Genomic DNA, 22204 nt, shown 5'->3' with positions numbered 1-22204 from the left:
TACACTGGTGCCAACTGCTCTGCCTCTACCTCACCTGCTGTGGACAAGGCAGATACTTCAGTGGGCAGCTGTGATGAGGTCAAGTGCTCTACATAACCTGGGACCACAGCCATGTGGCTCATGCCTCTGAGCCTTGACTTCCTATTCCCCAGCCCAGCTCAGCTTCTGCCACGGTCTGCATTTCCATTCAAACCTCCTCCCTTGCAGCACTGTAATTAACCTCAGCTTCTGAGGCTATGAAGGACATTAGTCTCTCCTTTTGGGCCATCCCCTTGCTTCTCATTAATTCATACTAATTATTAATACACACATACACATAGCACTCAGTGCCCGAGGCAGCTTGCACACCTCAGTGAAGCATATTATTGTCCTTCCTCCAGAGGATGGGATGCTTTCCTTGGGAACACACAGAATTCTTTGCCTAGTCATTGACCACCCTTGAGCATATGAGAATGGACCTCTCTGCTTACAAAGTGCTCCGCTGTGAAATCCATTACACTGCCTTGACCATTTCCAATATGACTAAAGAAAAAAGACATTAGCCTGTGAGGGCATTTTGAAATAATAACCAAAATGGTAATTCATCATATATTGAGTACCTATTATGTTCCAAATACACACAGATATATTAGTTCTGATCCTTGAAAGAAATACACTCATAAGCCACTTATAATCAGTTATAGATGATGGAACTAAATTACATAAAGGCTAAATGACAGACATGACCACACAGGTCACATACAGGGAGTCAAAGAACCAAATTACCGACATTTTTATTATATTTCAATGCTGGGAATTTCTGGGATTGTATGAAATCATCATCTCTGCTCAGGATTTCTGTATCAGAGTGACTCCTGAAACAAGATACTGGGTTTTAATATTAAACCCAAAGACATGTAAGCAAAATGAATGAATCGCCATGTCTGCTTCACCAACACAAATAGAATCCTGCCCAGTAGATGTCTTGGATCTAGTCCATGAAACAAAATTCCCTATTCCCCCATCCTACACCACCTCCCCTCCCTGTGGATGTCCCATTCCCTTCATCTGAACCAAGAGTCATTCTAGCAGGAAAGCAGGGCAGGCAGCATAGGAGGAGATGGGCGTGGCTGTGTGCAATAGCACTTCAGGAGATGGGCGTGGCTGTGTGCAATAGCACTTCAGGAAGTGGGTGTGGCCATGTGCAATAGCACGCTATTTATAAAGCAAATGCCTGGACCGTTGGTGGTAGTTTTGCAACCTCCACCAGCCCTATCCCCCCCCCCCCCATGGGTCTCCTGCAGAACAAGTCTCACAGTCAGTGCTGGGGATACTTTTCAAATTTAGTTTTGTGACTTGAATCAGTGGGGCTCCGCCTTCCCCAGTAGTTCATCAATAGAGAGCTCAGGCCAGAGGACTAAGGACACCCCCTGTGCCTCTCCCATGTTCATCTCTTCCCCCATCTCAATGGAGTCCCATTCATCATTCTCTCTTGTTTACTGTCTTGTAGCATTTCCACTCCTGCTGTCAGTGCATGTAGGCAAACCATGTGGGGGAGGGAGCATCTACGTCTGCCCTCAGCTGTCTTTATGATTAAGTGTTTGGATCTCTCCAGCACTTCATAACAACTGCCTAAGCTAGGGCCGGTTGGTTTAGGTTGGGGGGATTTCTGCTCTTCAGATTTCATGATCTCACTGAAACTCTTCTGGACCTGAGCAATACCTTATGCTCAGCGGATGGTAAGTGTGCCCTTGGCTCATTCCCTTAGCACTGAGCTGTGGCGAGCCCAGGCAGGGAGGGGTTGGGATGCTGCTGTGGGTGGAGCGATAATGGAGACATAACCACTGCCCTCAGTAGCTGTGTCCTCCATCTTCACATCCTTATAATCAAACCAGTCGTAGCAACCTTGCTCATCACTCTCTCTCATTTGTCCGGAGTTGATTAATGACTTGGCAAAGAACAAGAACTGATACCCGTTTTAATCACTGAACCGCTTCAGGAGTGTGTGGACTGGAAAGTGATGGTGGGTTAACATTTGGTCCCCACCATCGAAATGCCAATATATCAAAAACGCTCTCCCCGCAGTCGGCGCCACCCAGTCAACGTTTCACTCATCTCAAGCAGTGCGTGATTCCATCTGATTCCAGCTAAACCAGAGCAGTCAGGCAGCTGCCTGCATTTTATTGCAATGGTGTGTTCTTCTTCTTAACAATCTGATGGGGTCATGCTCGTAGTTTCTCATCTCTTGTCTTCAGGGTGTCAAAATAGTAATTAGCAAGTTCTAGATGACATCCCTTCTACAGTGAACAGCCTTCCATCTGCTCAGTCCCTCAATGGAGTAGAGAGGAGCCCAGGGGAATCCTCTCCAGCCCCAACTGGTCAAGTAGATGCACAGGCCAGTGAGAAGTTCCTGTCCAGACAACAACACCCAGGGCTCAGTGGGAAACCCCTCCAGTAGGTGCCATTTTGTAACTTTCCACTGTCAACTGAAGTTAGCCTTGAACCCATGATTTCTTAAGCCAAAGTTTTTCATTACTTCCCTTGTGCCACCTGCATGCCCGATATGCAAATTCTTTGTGTCTTAGTCACAGTTTCTATTGCTGTGATGAAATACCATGACCAAAAAGCCAGTTGGGGGAGGAAAGGGTTTATTTGGCTTACACTTCATGTTCATCATCAGAGGAAGTTGGGGCAAGATCTCAAACAAGGCAGGAGCTAATGGAGAGGCCATGGAGGATTCTGCTTACTGACTTGCTCCTCCTGGCTTGCTCAGTTCATATAGAACATAGGACCACCAGCCCAGGGGGCCCCACCCACAATGGTCTGGGCCCTCCCCTTAATCATTAGTTAATCAAAATGCTCTACAGGTTTGCCTTCTGACCCCGATCTTATGGAGGGTTTTTCTTAATTGAGTCTCCCTCCTCTCAGATGACTTTAGCTTATGTCAAGCTGACACAAAACTGTCCAGTACACTCTGTATGCTCCTCGGCCCTTTCGTGCCTTCTTTTAGTCTGTTTTATTCTGTTCCTGCTCTCCAGTTACCAATGCAATGTGGTTGATTTCTTTCATCTGTTTGATGGTTCTTATGCTCCTCTTTCCTGATTCCGTCTGAATAGCTCTCTCCCCAAATCTGGGCTTGTTTCCCTTTGATACATCCACACAACCCCTTTCCCACTACCACGGTCCCTCTGCCACATCACACAATTAACATTCCTAGCTTGTGTGTCTTCCAGTCCATCCCATAAGATGTTGTCTCCCCAGAAGAGACCAACCACACTTTGGAGCCACAGCACATGCACACACATATATACATAACCTGGTTGATGGACCGGATGAGGGAATCCAGTGGGCTTTGATTTTGCAGAGTACAGTTCTACATATTTTAGGAAAATGAGAATTTCTCTTTTGTGCTAGTTTACTTCCCCATGTTTTCTCCCTGGGATTTGGCTGAGCGTGTAGGTTGTAGAACTTCCATATGCCCCTTTCTCTCAATTGTCTCCTTGCCTCTTGAACTGTTCTGCCTAGAGTACCTAATGGTTTCCCAGATCTGTACAGAAGGTCGGGAATTGGTCTGTTTTTCGTGGTCCAGCCTCTTCATCTTCAATGCAGTCCTCACGTGCCAGCATTCGCTGTGCGTACAGAGGCAGGCCCAGACTATCAGCTGTTGTTCTCACACACTTAGCGGGAGCCCAGAACCCTTACAGAGAGAGGACATGCTCGCATGGAACAGAGACCAGGCTGGTGTTTAGGGTGCTAAGCAAGAGTGAGCTGTAAACAGAAAAAACAGTAAGGAAGAGCCTACATGTCGGGGAAGTAAAACAGGACTCCGGAGGAGGCACTGGGGGATGAGGGCTTAAATAACCTAGAGGGAGCAGGATCATTTCAGAGTGGGGAAATAGCCTTGAGCAAAATGCAGGTGACTTGGGTGTGGACCCAAAGGAAGAGTAAAACCACAGCTTTAAGGGAATGTGAGAGATGAGGATTGATTCCATCCTGAAGGGCGTGGTTATCTAGCTTAAGAAGTTTGGTTTGCATATGATGACAGTAAAAGCAGGGGCCCTTTAAGAACCTTGACACTGAACACACGTCATATGGGTGGAGAAGCATGAGAATGATGGGGTTCAGTCATAATCTGTTATTAAATAAGACCAGTAGCAAGAAGACGAATGCTTTAAAAGTACTTATGGTGAGAAGAGCCAGGGAGAGACACAATTAATATACACAAGTCAGCGCACACCAGAGATATGGGACAGACAGATGAGACCGTAGAGAACAAGGTATCAGGTATTAGAGAGAGGCAGACAGGAGGATGGATTGATTCCTGAAGTTGACGGGAGGGATGAGGTCCCAGGGAGAAGAGACATGCTGGATTTGGAACATGGATACCCAGATAAGGCCCGGAGAAGGCAGAAGCAGGTGTGAGAGGCAGTCTAGAATTACCTCAGCTGCTTCTTCAGAATGGAGCCAGAGCCCTTTCCTGGACACTCGGAGGAGCTTCAGGAGTCATCCAGAACAGTAATTGTACAGCACGGCCGGCTGATCTCGAGCAGGGAGAGAATGAACTGCACCTCAGCAGAGACAAACACAGGTCGATGAGCTGCCCGTGGAGGCCGCAAAGCTTGCCGTTGTTGAGATCAGAGATGTGATGGACTCTGCAAAGCTGACAGGAGCTGTTATTTTATCTGTGAACCACAAGAGATGGCTGAGGCATGGGTGGAAAACATCTGCGAACATCCAGCCAGGTAGTAGGAGCTCAACTCTTTCCTCAGGTTCCTTTCTTCAGGGTGCCGCCTCCCCATGCCCCAAAGCTGACTCTTCCTTCCCTTGGTCCAGGCAGGCTATCCTCGTTCAGGGACAGACAACTTCTACCAAAGGTGTAAGACCAAGAACTGATGGGACTGAGTACCCTCACAGAGCTGCCTGGGGTCACAGTGCTCAGGAGCCGTCTGATGACCCGTTTCCCTTCCCTTGTCTCTCTCTTCTTTAGGAGCACAACGAGTTCAACTCTTCCATGGCCAGGAGCCAGACCAACACAGCCCGTATTGATGGGCTACGGCCCGGCATGGTGTATGTGGTCCAAGTGCGTGCCCGGACTGTAGCTGGCTATGGCAAATTCAGTGGCAAGATGTGCTTCCAGACGCTGACAGATGGTAAGGCAGGTGAGGGGGAGTGAGGGTTGGGGGTGAAAACGACACAGGCACAGGGCAGGCAACGGTGAAAGAAAACAATCCTGTAGAAATCTCCACGATACCCAGTCCCGCCAGACTAGGGATGTTCCTTAGTAGGGCTTGTCTCCAAGCAGGGCCATGTGGAATGTTTCAGTATATGCCAGCACTCTGAAGTCTGGTCTGTCTCTCTCACCATTTGACTGAATGCCTTGGAAGGGTACCCCATATGGCTGCGTACTCTATGTGTCTCTGTATTGGGATAGTGAGACCCTTTATGTCTCACGGGTGCCTCCTTGTCTCCTTAAGAGGCTCCAGGGGCCTGGGATGGCCCCTTCTTCCCTCCATCTCACTCCTCCATGCTTGGACTTACGAAAAGGGGAGAAAAAAGAGGAGGCAATGTTTGGGCCATGTGCCCAGGATCTCAGAATATTGCAGTCACTTCACCCGTGACCTGCTCAGGTGTTTTCAGAGAGAGAAACATCCTCCTGAATACCTTTTCTCACGGTGACAAAACACCCAGCAGAAATAACGGAAGGAAAGAGGCATTCATCATCTTGGCCCACAGTGTGGGGGCATGTGGTGGGAAGTCATGGCTGCAGGAACCTGAGCAGCCATCCACATTGCTTCCACAGTCAGGAAACAGGAAGAGGTGGATGGTGGCACCAAGCCCCTTTCTCCTTTTTATCCAATCCAGGACCCCCGTGTCACTATATTTAGGGTACGTCTTCCCATCTCAATTAACCCAGGCTAGAAACTGTCTCATAGATATGACAAGAAGTTTGTCTCCTGAGACATTCTAGATCCTTCCAGGTTGCCCGTTCTATGAGCTATTGCACACACACCTTTAAATACTTTTCTTTGGGAGCTTCTTTGCCCCCTGTCTTAACTTTGCTTAACCACCCCCATCATTAGCTCAGTGGACAATTGGCTGCAGCCTTGGCATTGTGGATAACTTTGGCTGCCTCGCTACCCACCTCTTTCCCTTAGCTCGCCGTCTGCCAGAGTCTGTGCCCTCCTGTATCTTTCTGCCTATCTATCTGCCTATATCGACGCATTCTTGAGCCATTTCCATCGGCCTTCTAAATGTCAATCTATTCTACACCCCATCCGCTGGAAGCCCTTCATGTTGTCCTCACTGGTTAGCACACATTTGAAATGCCTTTTTTCCCACAAAGTTTTCTATTTTAGACTGGCGATCTTAGGCTGGGTGCTTGATAAGACCTGAGGTTTTATCTTGTCATGCATATTTGAAAGCAGTTTCTACACTAATTAGAAATATTTTTTAAAAACCAAATTGTTTAATAAATTTCTTGTGAAAAAAAGTTATGGAAGGCAGGGCTGGGTTTCCTGGTATGAGGAGAGGGATTAAGGAGAACCACGGTTACCCCAAATGGTGCCCCCCACTTCGAAGCAACACAGCTGAATTCTTTGCATGAGCCGCCTGGCCCCTCTGAGACTAGAGTGTGTATAGCCCATTGAGTCTATGCCAGGTGAGTTTTCTCTCACGTTTCGAGGCTGGTGAGATGGGGTAGAAAGGTGAGCCGTTCATTGAGATTAATAACACTTCTGGGATGGGAAGAACGCAGGCCATCTGCTTCTCCCTGAAGGACTCTGCTCCCCCATTTTGCACCTCACTTACCATCCAGATTTATAGGCACTTTGGCATCAGGAGGTACACAGGATTAAAAGCCCCAAACTCCAAATGTTCTGAGCACTGGTCTCTTGGCAATTTTGCTAGACAAATCAAGAAGTAACAAATCTCCCCCAAGAAGGCTATTCTTTTTACATTTGGCAGTTAAGTTTTGCAGACCCAAGAGAGGGAAGATGTAAGAGAGTTCTGGTAAGTGGCCAAATTTGAGAGGATTTATCTTAATGACGGGGCTTGTTTATTGGTGATGATGCTCACAGAAGCTGCAGGCGGGTCTGCAGCAGAGAAGGAGTTTGAAGATTGATCAGTGGGAGGGCCATCAAGGCAGGAGGACGTGTGGGACCCTTCTAGGTCAGTGGCTATACTGGGCTGGTGACTGCCACATGGTGCCCTGGCCACTCTTAGCTACTGTGTGCTAACCTTTGACTTAATTTTTTCCCTATTAGTATTAATTATTATCGTCATCATCATCATCTTCATCATCATTATTACCTTTGGGTTTCATATTTTCTTATGAAGATTTGATTTATGAAGACCTTATCAAAGACTCATCATTGTAGCTCCCTGCATTTTATTTTCTGCCAACTTTCTTTTCTAAATACATATTATAAAAAAAAATACTCCCAGGTGGTGCTGAAGAGATGGTCCAGTTCTTAAAAATGTGTACTGTCTTCCCAAGTTCAGTTCCCAACATTCACTTCAGGAGTGGACTTAGAACCACCTGTAACTCCAGCTCCAGAGGATCCAATGCCCTCTGATGTCTATGAACACCTGCATTCAGATTGCATAAAGCCATACTTTAGCGCACACACAGATACACGTAACGCAAATTCACAAACAACACTCTCAGCTGAGGAACCCAAAATCCCACCTCCAGTCTTCTTAGCTACTTTCTATAGACTACAGAATGTGGTGTTTTAAGAGTCAACAATAGTCTGTGTAGATATCTTAGTCGTAACATGCCTACCACCTAAGCATGAGGACACAAGTATCAACATCACAACCCATGCTTAAAAAAAAAAAAGAAGGAAACTTTGGCAGGGTTGCACACATTTGTAATTCCATTGCCAGGGAGGTAGAAATACGTGGATTCCTGAGGCTAGGTAGACAGCCAGTTTAGCCTAATTGGCAAGCCCTGAGTTTCAAAGAGAGATCTTATCTCAAAAGGCAAAGTGGATGCTGTCCAAATGTGAGGATCCAAGTTCGGATCCCTAGCATCTACATAAAAAATCAGGTAGAGCAGTTTGTGTCTGTAATCCCCGGACTGGGGAAACAGAGGAATCTTAGGGTTTGATGGCTATCCAGTCCATGTGGATCACTAACCTTCAAGTTCTGTGATGACTATGTATTTAAAAAAATGGTGATGTTATTGCAGAGTATATCTGTGTGACCTCTGACCTCATACATCTATACAATGTACCTGCATGCGTGCGCACACACACACACACACACACACACACACACACACCAAACTAAGGAGGATGGCTCCTGAGAAACATACAAAGTTACCTTCTGGTATCAACGTCCATGTGTGTGCACACACATACACACTAAGAGCCAACAGCCTTGTCTATAGAAGTTACCAGATATATGAAAGATGGCTCAAAATACTGGAAAGCAGAAGACCTAGCTGAGGTATTGGTGAACCATGCATTCACCCTGATCTCACCAGTAGATTTGAGGAAGGGCTCAGAAATAGTGGGGTTTAACAACTATACTTAATAGGGACCCTTGTGAGCTTTGTCATTGAGGTTTCCAGATAAAATTATAGAGATCAGTTTAATTCCAGATCAATAATGTTTAAGGATGAAAATCTCCCATGCTTTATTTGATACATATTTATACCTAAATATCTTTCATTAGTAATCTGAAGTGCAGGTTGTACTTTTTGTTTGCTGTACCTGACAACTCTGATTATAATACAATAGAAGGAGTTTGGCCTTCCGTGCCTGGGTCTAAAGCTGCACGTAATGGCTTCTTAACAGTGTCTGATGACAACCGCCACCACCATAATAAGGATAACAAGCTGACTTTGGTGGCTGGTGTGGATTCAATAAGAGAGAAGTAGAATTTGGGTTCATTTGTGATGTCGGTCAGATACTAGATGTGGTTTGACCTTTTATCAACTGTCAAGAGGCCTGAGAATCATGGAGGTAAAACAATTTCTTCCAAGACCGCGACGAGTACACAGACAACACCAGGGTTTGGACCATCTCCGTCCACTTCTGTGACCCCAAGCTGTTCCACTCTACCAGTAATGCAGCATTGTATTAGCACTTGGCAGAAACCTCAATCCTTTCCTTGTCGAGTGGGAACTCAGAGTGCTGGGCAATTTCTCTGGCATCTATCTCTTCATCCTCCACAGCTCCCGCTGCAGTGCTGGCTGACTGCAGATAAACTGTAAAAATCTGCTCAATGAATCTGTTGACAGGCTGCATTTCAACAGCGTAAGCTGCTTCAACAACGACTTTCCGTTCCCCTCCACTGGTCTTACTCTTAACACAGCCAACAGGACTTGGAGACACCTTTAGAGCCAGGTGGTGAAGGCTGGGAGTCACCTTCTCTTGGGAGACAATTGTCATCAGCCCCGAGTTATTAGAAGCATTAGAAACTGGGGCCCCCACATACCCATATATCTGGTGTCTTTGGTGTCATGTCCCAAGTCCAGCTATGTGCATGGGGCATATGGGGAAGGTTCTAATTCCTTTCTTTCTCACCTAGATGATTACAAGTCTGAGCTGAGAGAACAGCTACCCCTGATTGCCGGCTCCGCAGCGGCTGGGGTCGTATTTGTTGTGTCTCTGGTGGCCATCTCCATCGTCTGCAGCAGGTGGGTCCTCCCCTTTACTCTCCCCAAACCCAGGAAGCCCCCTCTCTGTATCCCCTTCTCCCATGTTAGGCCTTTCCTCAACCTGGGCAGCCTGGGTGAGTTCTTCCATCAGCAGCCTAGAAATCTCAAGGTGATTTATTTTCTCTGTGCCTCGGATAAAAACCTGCTATGGGAACTGGGCAAGACTATAAGTAAACAGCATCCATCCTCCAACCTCATTTTAGCCAAGACTTTTAGCCCCTCGTGCACAAGGACTTTCCAGAGTGACAGTTACAAAATTGCATTTGACCCACTGGAGCATCTCAGCTCTGCACCGACAGTCTTCTGGTTGAAGAGCTCAGGCCCTGGGCAGCAACAAAAGGCAAGCAGGCAGGAGAGGGGGTAAGGAAGAGACGGTGTGAGCTGAGCTCTCCTGAGCTCTGGCCTGAAGGCCTTGTGAATTTTTAATACTGTTTGCAACTGCCTTGGGTGGTTATCCAAGGTATTGCCTGCAAAGTCCTGTAGCCGACTCTCACCTAGCATCTCTGCAGTTCACTGGTATTGATGGGCGCCCTCATCACCAATGCCCTCTTGGCAGGTGCCCATAGCCTTTCCTGGTACCTGCAGGTCTTTGGCTTGAAAGACGAAGCCTCTGCCTAAGGGAATGTGTGTTGGTCAACCAGAATGTAAGTCAAGGCAGAAGCAAAACCTTCCAGTGAGGAGTCCCCAGTTCCCAATTCCAGGAGGCACCTAGGCAGAGTTCTGTGTCGGGGCACGAGACCTGGGTGTGACCCTGCTAAGAAAGCCCCTCTTCTGTCTGCAGGAAACGAGCGTACAGCAAAGAGGCTGTGTACAGTGATAAACTTCAGCATTACAGCACAGGCCGAGGTGAGTAGAGAGAACGCTCCTCTGAGGGCCCCGGGAATCCAGCCAGTCTGTGTACAGCGGCCCTCAGAGCCGCTAGGATCAGGTTTATAGCTAGGATCAGGTATAACAGCAAGTGTCTGACAAGCCCTCCGTGCCCAAGTGGCCCCTCTCTGTAAGTCCCTGGAGACCCCAGGCTGTCTACTGCACGCCCTTTTTGGACAGTCACTGGATTCCTGGTGGGAGATTACTTTCTGCACTGATAAGCCATATTCGAGACAGGGGAAGATGGGGGTTTAGCAAGTCAATGAATCCTGAAATCACACTCAGTGGGGAAAGATGGAGGGTTCTCTATTAACATCTTCTCCCTTATCTTATCCAGTTGAGCGGCTGGGGAATGTGTTAACCAAATTCACAGATAAGCCATAGAACATGAATGCAGGGAATTAAAAAGATAACAGAGCCCAGGAGGCTGAAGTGCTGGGGTATCTCCCAAGCGTTTTTCTTTTAAACAGTACTTTTAAAAGTTTCTCGCATTCATTATCTTACCCCTGCCTTTCTCTCTTTTAAGCCTATGTTTTTTAAAAAATTCTTTTTGAAACTCAAATTTCTCTCACCAACATACATATAATTCTATATCAAAATTGCTGCTCCTTCCTCTGAATGATTCTAGTGCTGCAGTCTAAAATAGTTCCCAGGAGGATAGGTGGGCCACCTCCCTGCTTCCAGCAGCAGGTATTTAGATCCTTAAAAAAAGACACTGTTTCTAAATGACTCTTTCGGAAGTCCACACACACCCGGAGAAATCTTCCCCAGCATACCAGGCTCTCCCCCATAAACCATATCCCACTCCCATCCTCCTCTTGTGCCCTGAAGTATTCTTGTTCTGAGCATTCAGCAGTGAGCAGATCTCATAGACACATATAACCTGAAGCATGGGTTAGGATTCACTGGGTTGCTTCTTTTGTTAGTAAAAATGGCTTCCAAGACTAAAACTCTCAGGGACCAGAAGGCTTTCCTTTTCCAAGGTCACTTGAGATGAGGAGGAATACAGTGTTCACAGCTGCAACCACGTTATGAAGGAGCACGTGTTCTGTCTAGCATGGAGGGTACAAGTTTGGGCTGCTCCAAAGGCACTCTGCAGATACGGTTTTTCAATCAAGACCCAGCTGAAGGTTTATATAAGTTCAAACTTTTAATAACTAGGGTGTGTACAGAGTAGGCATTGCAAGGAGAAGCCACCGTAAGGCACCAGGACTCCCCAGGTCAGCTCTTGAAGTCAGACTTTGATATCTGACTCTCAGAAGATATGTTCCACTCTGGTACCTCAGAATTGTCCCAAAGCTCACACTCTGCTTCTCTTTTCTCACTCTGTCTTCTGACATTAGCTCCCTGTTGGCTTTGGGCCAGCTCCTTGCTGTGGTGAGCCACTAAATGTCCTTTTCAGATCTGGTTCCTGGCCTCTTTGGATAAAGCGATGGTCCTATTGGCTTGAAAACAGTTAGGACCATAAGAGTACATGATTGGGTTCAAAAGATGTCATCTCATTTTGAAGTCTAGAAACTTCAAACCGGTGCTCAAAAGTGATTCAGCCAAGAACTCTCTTTCTAAAGATATGTTGTCCCTCCGAGGATCCCCAGGCATCCAGGGCAGTGATGATGCTCTTTGGACGACTTCAGCCTGGCATTTGACTGTTCTTCTCTTGAAGTATGTTTCTGTCAGGCTACTGAGTGTACAAAGATGTGTTTCTAAAATGCTCATGGCTCCCTGTGTGGGAGATTGGTTGGGGTGCTCATCACCTTGATAGTCACAGAGGGAGGTAGCTCTGGTTCCGAGCCTCTATAGAAGAACTAATCCCCAGTTTTCAGTCATAGGGTCCTTGCTATCTACCACCAGTGAGCATGGCTGGAGTCAGTCAACGACTTTCACCGGTTGTTGCTAGGTGAATGTAGAGCTCTTGCAGGGTTGTTCCGCTTACTTCTTCGGCTGCCTTAGATGTATGAGCCATTCCTAGATGCCCTTCTCCTCTGGGCACAGCTATCCTCTTTTAATCAACCCCTGACACCTGCCTCCCTGGACTCTGACAACTGCTCCCCACCACACACCTGGGTTCTCTGAGGCCACGCCCTTGTGTGCTGAGTTGCATTTATATTCTTTTCTCCTGTGGACAACCATCTCTTGAAGAATCACAGCAAGAGGAAGGCCCAGCACACAAAGAGCAGAAGAGAAAACTAAAACTTTGACAGGGAAGGAAGGACGGGCAGGTAGAGGTGGGAGTGATGGCCATGGAAGATGCCATCTGTGCCTACACTAAGAACTTTAATATAGTAGCTGGCCTTGCTTGACTCCCATAGTCTTCATAGCCACTCAAGGAGGCGGGTGGTAATCCTGAAAGGACAAATGACTTCCTGAGTGACAAAGCTTGAGGGTTGAAGAGGTGGATTACGCACCCTCTGGTCTAGCTACAGACCTCATGGTCTTTCCGTACCATGTACCTAGTCTTTGGTGGAGTTCTAGTCTAATCCCAGATGCCCTGGTATAGGCAGAGTTTTTCTGTGTTCCAGCAGCCACTCCCAAATAACCACAAAGAGGCTTAATATTAATTATAAATGCTTAACCATTAGCTAACACTTGCTACTAGCTAACTCTTACAACTTAAATCAACCCGTTTATATTAATCTACATTCTGCCATGTGGCATTACCTTTCATTCATCTTGTACCTCCCGTTTCCTCTCCGAGTCTGGCTGGTGACTCTTCTGACTCTGTCCTTCTTCCCAGCATTCTCTCTGCCCTGAAAATCCTGCCTAGCTATCAGCCAGTCAGCTTTTTATTAAACCTATCACAGTGGCATATATTCACACAGTGTAAAGGAATATTCCACACCCTGGTTGGTGATTTGTGAGTCCTCACCTCTGAGTACCATTCCGAGAGTCAGAAGGCTCAAGTGTGCCCAACTGTGTATGCAGATATGTATGTAACTATGCATATGCCTGGACTCCTCATATGAATTTCCTCCGCAGAGTATGGACAGCTTTGGAGCTCTGTGGGCTCCCTGGTCTGGGAGTAATAGGACATCTGCCGCAGCTGCTCAGTTCTGTTCTCCACTGCCTGGGGACCCCAAGTCCCCTGGCTCCTCTGGGGGCACCACGAAGGAGCTGGTGGTTCTTGTCTTCCAGACTCTTTATTTTAAAGTGGCACAGAAGTTGAAAGAGACAGCAAAGAAATGTTTGCAGAAGTTTCATCTTCCCTGACTAGTCAAGGCATGGTAGATCTGGTGGCTGGAAAACATGATGTTATATTCAGGAACTGGCTCATATCTCACCCCTGACCCTAAAACAGTGGTTTTCAACCTTTCTAATGCTACAACTCTTTTATACAGTTCCTCATGTTGTGGTGACCCCCAATCATAAAATTATTTTTGTTGCTACTTCATTACTGTTATTTTTCTACTGTTATAAATTAGAATATAAATATCTGATATACAGGGTATCTGATATGTAGCCCCTGTGGGGGTCGTGACCCACAGGTTGAGAACTGCTGCCCTAGATGGATTTGAATTGGTGGAAAGACACTCCCTGGAGGGTGGGCCAGTTGATCTGATAAAAAGTTATTGAGCCAGGGGTTCATGTTCAAGGATGGATGGAAAGGGTCATGGGCTTCTCATGCTCAGGAATGGATAGATAATATGTTGCCATGGTTTCTTGCCCCAGTTCTTGTAAATTGTTGGCTAATGACAGAAGACCTGGACAGGATGATTCTGGTAGGGCAGGGAGGCCATTCCTGATTTCTGAGCTGGATGGGTTGCAGGAGGTTGGAGATAAAGGGGTTTGTGGAAGGGTTAAGGGCTGTAGGAGATCAGTCCTAAAAAAACTGCCTCTGAGTGGAAGATATAAATTACGTCTACTGACATGTTTTGATAAAAAAAAATATAAATGAGGTATGGATCTGCGTTCATCAGGATTCTCTAGAGGAGCAAAAGGGATGAATAATCACACACACATACACACACACACACACACACACACACACACACACACACACACACACACAAACAACAGTAGAATCACAACACCTGGAAGCTGAGAACTGAGAACTGCTCTTCCTTGAAGCTGGGCCCTCAGCTGCCTCAATCTGGCACCGGAAACTCTAAAGGTTCCTGGAGAACTGCTGGTCCCTAGTGCCAAAGAAAGCTGGACCACGAAGCTTGGGCAAGCTGGTTCTGGTGTTAGTATAGGAATCAGTGGCATCAGCAATGGGACGGATTTGCTCAATAACAAGAGGAAGGTCAGGCAGGCAAGAGATAATTTTTCTTCTGCCACGTCCTTTTTATCTACACTGATACCAAAAGGCACCACTCACAATCTGAGTGGTTCTTCTCATATCAATCAAAGAAATCAGTATGCTTTTCCAGGTGAGGCTCTCTAGTCAGGTGATTTGATATGTGGCGAATAGACATAAAATCCAACCATAATACTTGAGATTGGAAAACACAGTAATCTTCGGGCAAAGCAAAGGAACAAAGGGAGGACACAGTTGTGAGTCCAGGCCCAGACAAATGCCCCAAGCTACTGTGAAACACATGGGTCTGAGAATGTGAACTGGAGTTCTGTCATCATTAGGAATAGACAAGAGGTGATTAAGAAAAAAATATGGGACCTTGCCTCTTCTAATTAGACCATATATTTAGTAAATTCAAGAATTATGGGTAGTGAATGATTATTTTGGCAAAGAACATCATATGGTATAATGGAAGGCATTGTTAAGGAGATACAGACTTTGTCTTCACATGGAGGGAAAGTGAGTTAGTGACTGCCACTCAGGGGGAGGGTCCCTGGCGTTATTCTCGTTCTTGTCCTATTCAATCCATGTTTGTTTGATTGCTTTTTTAACTTCACGAGTCAGATGCAAGCATGGGGATGCTGATCGAGTTTGTAGGTAACAGTTGGGAAGCAGAACTAACACCATAAAAGACGGAATCAAAATTCAGAGCTACCCAACAGCTTTGAATGCTAATTTGAAATCTGCAAGACAAAATGTTAGCAGGATAAATCTGGAACCTAGTGTTTGGATTAAAACAAAACTGAAGCAGTACAAATAGGGAGCGATCCCACTTACTATTTATTTGTGTGGGGGAAAAAAAAACCCCGCTGATCACATGGTTACTCTCAGTGGCACTGCTGATGAAGAATACGAGTAAGGCCATTTTGAGCACTTGCTGTATTAACTGTTTACATCCTCCCTTTGTGCTCGTAAGAACCCACTCAGGGTCATGGACTCTATCCTAGAGACCTGATTTCAAGAAGGACACATTCTACAAAGCTCCCATCCAGAGAAGAGCAGCCTGCCTGCCTCTGTGTCGGGCGGCAAGTGTCTGACCCTTTGCAGTATGTTATCAGATGCACAGGGGCTGTCCATCAAAGAGCTTCCTCTCCAGTAAGGTTAGGGCTCGAGAACTTTCAGTAATGGATGCTATTGAAAAGATTCCTGCCCTAGGTGGGAGATCGGATGACGTCACACCCAGAAGCATGTCTGAATTACTGCGTACTGGGTAGTTGATACATTCTGAACCTCAGAGATAGCACTTGGCCCAAGGAATCACCTGAGACCTGGTAGGCAGTGCAGGAGGACCCTGGAAGGAGAAGACGGACTGGGACATTAAGAGTGGATCATATGTAAGTGAAGGCCTGCAGACATACAAGGAAAGGTTCCTCGGTATAAAAGTAGGTATAAAAGCAGTCAGTGTTTATTAAATGTCAAATAAATGGAAAGATCTAGATTCACCCATGTGTGTGCTGTTGGCTCCTAGCCAGAACCTCTGCAGTGTTACCTCCAGTAGTTCCAAGATCATTATCTATTGCCCTGGGGTTCCCAGTAGGACTTCAGCAGCCCAGCACCAGAGATCTTTGCCTGGAAGGACCTGTCTGTCCTGGTCGCAGGGACCCATGAGGCGGGAAGGTGGTAAGCAATTCTCCAGGAGTATTTGCTCTTGCCTGTTCTCTTGTTCTCCTTCCAGGGCTTTGGTTGCAAATGCTGCTGTCTTACACCTTAAGTAGTTACTGAGGCCACTTCACAACCATTTCCCCAGCCTACAGTCCCTTCCTCAGCAAAATGAGTTCTCCAGTTATCCTGGTCTCGGAATCCCCCTCCACTGCCGATAAAACAGTTTCCAGCCCTGTGTGCCCAGTGGCAGCAGTTGTCGCCCCTGTGCTTGGTAATTGAGGCCCCCGTGCTTATCTATCAGCATTGCTGCCTCTGCTTCAAGTCTCCCTCCTCCTCTACACCCGGTACCAAGACTCTCTCTGAGCATTCCAAACTTCTTTGTAGTAATATGTACTGTTTCCTTCTGCATTTAATCCAGTTCCGGAGCTTCTGGGAGTCTGACCTTGAAGAGTGGCACTCTTGCCTCCCGCCTTCTCTAGTCTCTGTAGTGTTTACAACCCATTCCCAGTGTGGTCTCCTGACTCAGCACTGCCCAGCCCTGTACCCTTTCAAGTCTCAGTCACTGGAAGAGCCCTGGAAGCTTTGCTTTCCTATGGATGCCACAGTGCTAGCTGGATGTCTAGCAATATTGAGGAAAAGGAGGGAGGCTTGTCACCTGACGTAGGGTATCAGAGAATGTCCCTTAAGGACTGCACATGTTTCTAAATAGTTCCCCTCTCATGCTCAAATACCTGGACAAAACTGCATGGGCCACAAGGTGACAAAGTCTCTCTTGGATTCAGAATGAGGTACAAGCAGGCACACTTCACATGCCCTTATGACTCCATCGAAACCTGCTGGGATACAAGAATATTAATGACCGGAAACAACCCAACTCATTCTCTGACACGACCCTGTGGTTTCCAGCAATTCTTCTTCAGCTAAGGGCCCACTGGCTTTTACTGGAACCTCTGGCGCCCTAGGATCAGTTGTCACAACTGGCCTACAGATGTCCTTGCTACTAGTTCTACACTCAGAGTGTGCACCAGGCTTGCACAAGGGCACTGGGTCATCTCCCATAGCTGAGTCTGTGCATGTCACCTGCTGTTTACAGTAGTGAGCTCTCTGTCTTTCCCTGCACCCTTGGCACTTTTAAATGTCTCCGTAACCTTTCAAGTTCCCCACAAAGACTTCTAGCATCCCCGGAGCTCATCTCAGCCACTTCGGTTGATCCCCTAGTACAGGGCCTCTGACCGTAGAAAAGAATTTCTTCTGCTTCCAGAACTATTTGGTGCTATGCAAGAAGGTACGATACAGCAGTGAAGCCATGCTCCCCATGAACATATTTACAGACTCAATCTTCGCCAGAGATTTGTAGACTAGGAGGTGGGAAAGCTGGGGTGTGTTTCCTAACAACACACTACTTTATTAAGACACTAACAATCGGAAGGTGAAGTTCACACAAGCCCCTTTATGGCAAAGATATGCAATCTGTGACAAAAACATGAAAACTTAAATATGGCTAACGGTATTTAACAGTATTGTTGTTACTAACAATGGTGTGGAGGCCATGTCAATCACTAGAAAATGCCCTGTACTGTAGGGGTCTGTTGTCTCTGACACTGTCACCATCTCCTCTAACAGCAGGAGACCATCTTTTTCGCCCAGTCTTCTAGTGTCTGGGCCTCACTCTGTTGCTGACTTGATTCCTTGTTCACTGTCTGGTGATTCATTGCACTAAATACCGTTTTCCTGATAATTAAAAACTGCTCACTGGCAAGTGGGAGCAGGAACAGGCTGATGCGGGATTTATGCAGAAACACAAAATGAGCCGAAAGACAAATGACCTGTTCCGCCTAGCGAAAGGCATTTTTTTCCCTTCCTCATCTTCTGGGCGTTGAGAAAGGCTGGCTAGAGCTTGGGAACTTGGTCTAGGGAGCTCTGTCATCATAGGAGGAGGTGCTTGCAAGGGGCTCCATTGTATTCATATGCTTAACCAAATCCCTCTATTAATTTGGAATACAAACACCCCTGCCTGCAACCCAGGATCTGAACCAGGGCCATCTTTTCCTCCTGCTGTATGGGACTCTTAACAGACTGTGGCTAGAGAAAAGGCACTAATTTTGAGCCATTTCTTAGACCTTATTTGAACTTCCTCCATATAATAATACTTTTACTCAATGTCAAGGAAAACGGGTAGTGATTCTTAGTGATGCATTAGATGCAGGATTTAGGGCATTCATTTTGTTTGGACATTTCAGCAGATCATAGTTCTTTGCTTTAAGCAGACTTCTTGGCTTCTGAGGAAATGCCTCAGTGACAGCCAAAGCCCTGAGACACAGCACAGCAGCTATGATGTTACATGTATGTACACGTGAGTGCAAATGCATGCACATATATATTCACACTTTCCAACTCCTTGGCTGTTCCTTGGGGAGTGAAATGCATGCCTCGTCAGAGGGTAGACATTTTCCCATCTGCATGCACTTTGTGGCATGCTACCGGCCCAAAGAATGGAGACTCCGTCAGGAGATGAGCTGGCTCCCTTCTGGAGATAGCTTATTCCCCAAACTGGCCGGGGCCAATATCTGTAAAGCTCATTAGCGCAGAATCCTTCCCCCATTCATCCTCATATACGTCTTTACTTGCAACCCATTCATTACAGCCCATTCTAGATTGTTTAATTAGTTTCCATGGAAGAACTCCTTCAGGACAGCTTAGCATACATCTTTAAAAGCCCTTGATCTAAAATAACAAGGTAGTTATTTTGAAAGTAACTAATGTAACCCTAAGTGGCTTACATCCCCCCACTGCCCACCAGGCCTTACTTCCTTTTCTACCTCCCATACACTTCTGAGAAGAAAAAAAAAAGATTGTTGATAACAGTAATGAGTCTATTAGTCAGGGAGTCTTCCCAGTACCTGGGGCGCAGTGCTGGGCCTGACACTTGTCATAGGGTCTTTATTCTCACAGGCAAGCTGGAAGGGAAGTCTCATTTCCCCTCTTGTTGGAGAAGCTGTTGTGAGAGATAAGTCTGAACTTGCTGTATTATGCAGGATTAATAAAGTACTTTGGAGGTCTAATGTCACCTGCAGATCTCAGCGTCGGGGATGCATAGAATTAGGAGGGAAAAATCACAGCGTACTGACACTACCCTGGTGTCATTTTTTACCCCTCCTTTCTTCTTTGCATTTTGAGTGTTTTTTGTATTGTTTTGTCTGCCTCCTTCATCCTTCTACGTATGCTGGCTGACCTCCACTGTCAGCATCTCTGTTTCTTTGCCTGACTGTGTTCTCTGGCTCTAGAGTCTCCCTCTTGCCTGTGTTACTGGCCATTCAGTGCCTACATTTTGACTATGGCAATCACTATGGAAATACCTCAGCTCCTTTAACCCTAGGGAGGGCCCATTCTGAAGCTTGTGGTTACCTATTCAAGTTCACAGAGTGCCCTCGAGGAGATAAAGCCAGTTATAATAACCTACAATAGTCAGTGGCTTAAGGACACAACTTACATCTTTTGCCTTTTGTTTCCTGTTTGATTTCCCTTTTCCCTTCCTCTACTTCTCGGCATTCTCCAGATAAACCATTTGCTTTTATAGCTTGGCCATTAGGGCAGTTTCTAGGGGAACCCTAAGCAGAGCTTGGGCGGCCTGGAGATACTGCTTGGGCTTCTCACAAGCTTGAAGTCTGGCCAGTTGCCTTTGTGCTTCACCTGTTCTGCACAGCAGGTAGGAAGTCAATGATGCTCATTTCTGGCTGCCCTTGGTCCATCGCTACCGAAGAGCTTTCCCTCTCGTGCACGTGTGCACACATACTGCTGTCCTCCAGGGTGTAGAATGTTTCAGGTGTGCAACAAGCCTACTGCTGCCAAGAGTCACTCTGAATGTGACCCAAGACAAAAATCATAAACTTGCTTAAATCATTATGAGATTTTTTTGCCATTTTTTTTTTAGCTCTATTGCTTGGTTTTTGAGCATGAAGTTTATTGATAGTGCTTTATGGTGTCAACAGACTGGACATAGACAGAGGTAAGGATCTCTGTTTGCTTTGTCCAAAGTCAAAGACATCATCAGGTTTTGTAGAGTTTTTCATGTATGTATAGGTGTGTATGAGGGAGGTGTGCAAGAATAGGTTCATGAGCATATGTGTGCACACTTGTTGGATGGACAATGGTCAAGGTCAACTTTGTTGTTCCCCATGTGTTATCCAGTTTTTTTTTTTTGAGACAAGATCTCTCTTTGGAATGTTACTATTTTAGGTCAGGCTAACTGGGTAGTGAACCCTGGAGAGTCACCTGTGTCTGCCTCCCCAGCATTGGGATACAGTTCGATGCCACTACATCAGAATTTTGCACAGATGTTAGCATCACACTCAGGGCCTCATGCTTGCAGGATAAGCACTTTTCTGATTGAGCTATGTCCCTATTCTCTCAATCCCACCCCCAGAAGCTTTCTAGAACATGTTGACTACTTTCAAATAAGCAGTTCAGAATACTAGGAACAGTATTTGCTTAAGGACAAAAGATTATAGGTTCTGGGAATATCTGTTACTTACATCAGGGCATTTGGCTTCCTTTGACTGAAAAAATAAATCTCCCCTGTCTTCAGTGTATCTTCCTTCCTTCGCTGGATTGTGTCCTAGGATTTTAATCCGTTCCTGAGTAAGGACGTGATCAAGACATTCAGAGAGGCATCGGGTGTTTTTCTGATGGGAAAGGGCGGAACTGGTGCATGGATGGAAGGAGGCAATGTGGAGTAAGGTGTGGGTGAGGTACACAAACAAGGCCTTAGGAAGCTGAAGCGCACAGAGACCCACCTGCCCTGCCCTTGCTGATCTGTCTCCTCCAGGAGGACAGTCCGTCTTTTTGAGGCCCCACCTTTCACCATCCCAGCCCCGTGGAAACAATTTCTACACTTTACTTAATGACACATCAAACAAGTTGAAAAATTACATTTCCAACGAATCCATTTGTTTTTTTGTGTTCCACTTGCTTTTTTAGTCCCCTGTCCTCTACTTTCTGAAAGTACTTTTTCTGCAGTGACAATTCTCTATTTTGTCCTCAAGCACACCCATCTGTCTTGCCCCTGTATACATCAGTGACAAGGCCTATATTCCTTTATGTATTTCCCATCTACCATTTTATTCCTTTTTCATACTTCAGTGTGTCTGAAGGCATGGGGGGTTCAATTACCATTTTTCTTTCATCCCATCCAATTTTTCCTATGTAGACGTTGCTCTTTCCTGCATTAGTATTTTCTAAGCTTTCCGCTCACATTTTCTCTTCTGGTGAACAGTGTTGGCACTTCTGTCTTGAGAGTTTTCTAATAGCGACTCCCTCCTTCTTTAAAAAAGAAATCCATCCTCATCCCTCTTGTGGCCACGGACCACAGCCGTCAGTTATAACCTTAACGGTGGTCTCCACTCAGGAAAGTTGTCAAGTTGATAAATATTGATATCTACCCTACCATTTTACCACCGCTTTTCTGCTAATGCATTTGGATGGCATCAATCAGCTTCTTTGCCTTCTGTGAGTGCCTGGCGTGGGAACTGGTCCCGATCTGTCACTTGTAAGTAATCTGTTCCACATTTCATCCAGAGCATAGAAAGAGAAAAAATATGGAGGAGAAGTAGAGGGCAGAGAACCAGAGTGGTCCAGGGAAAAGAGAGATAGGGAGACCCAGGAAGAAGAGATTGCACAGAGGAAGTTAACCGCAACCTGATTAAGAGAAGGGCTCCTCCCAGGAACACCCTTGGTGCTGGGGACATTGGTAATAGCGGTGAACCGTATCCTGTCTGGGATGTTAACCTGCTTATCTC

The 22204-nt window shown here is 46.2% G+C and overlaps 1 protein-coding gene across 1 annotated transcript in view; it reads left to right on the top strand.

Moving 5' to 3' along the window:
- Ephb1 (EPH receptor B1) overlaps window positions 1–22204 on the top strand; it is a 439224-nt gene that overhangs the window by 345565 nt on the left and 71455 nt on the right. Inside the window, exons 7-9 of the mRNA XM_085689627.2 lie at window positions 4967–5129; window positions 9517–9625; window positions 10428–10492. Coding sequence (XP_085545753.1) covers window positions 4967–5129; window positions 9517–9625; window positions 10428–10492 — 337 coding nt within the window. The remainder of the gene's footprint in view (window positions 1–4966; window positions 5130–9516; window positions 9626–10427; window positions 10493–22204) is intronic.

Source organism: Myodes glareolus, chromosome 4, assembly GCF_982192425.1.
Source record: "Myodes glareolus chromosome 4, mMyoGla1.1, whole genome shotgun sequence".
NCBI lineage: Eukaryota > Metazoa > Chordata > Mammalia > Rodentia > Cricetidae > Myodes > Myodes glareolus.
Note: the sequence above shows the minus strand (reverse complement) of the source record. Positions and strands in the feature narration are given on the sequence as shown.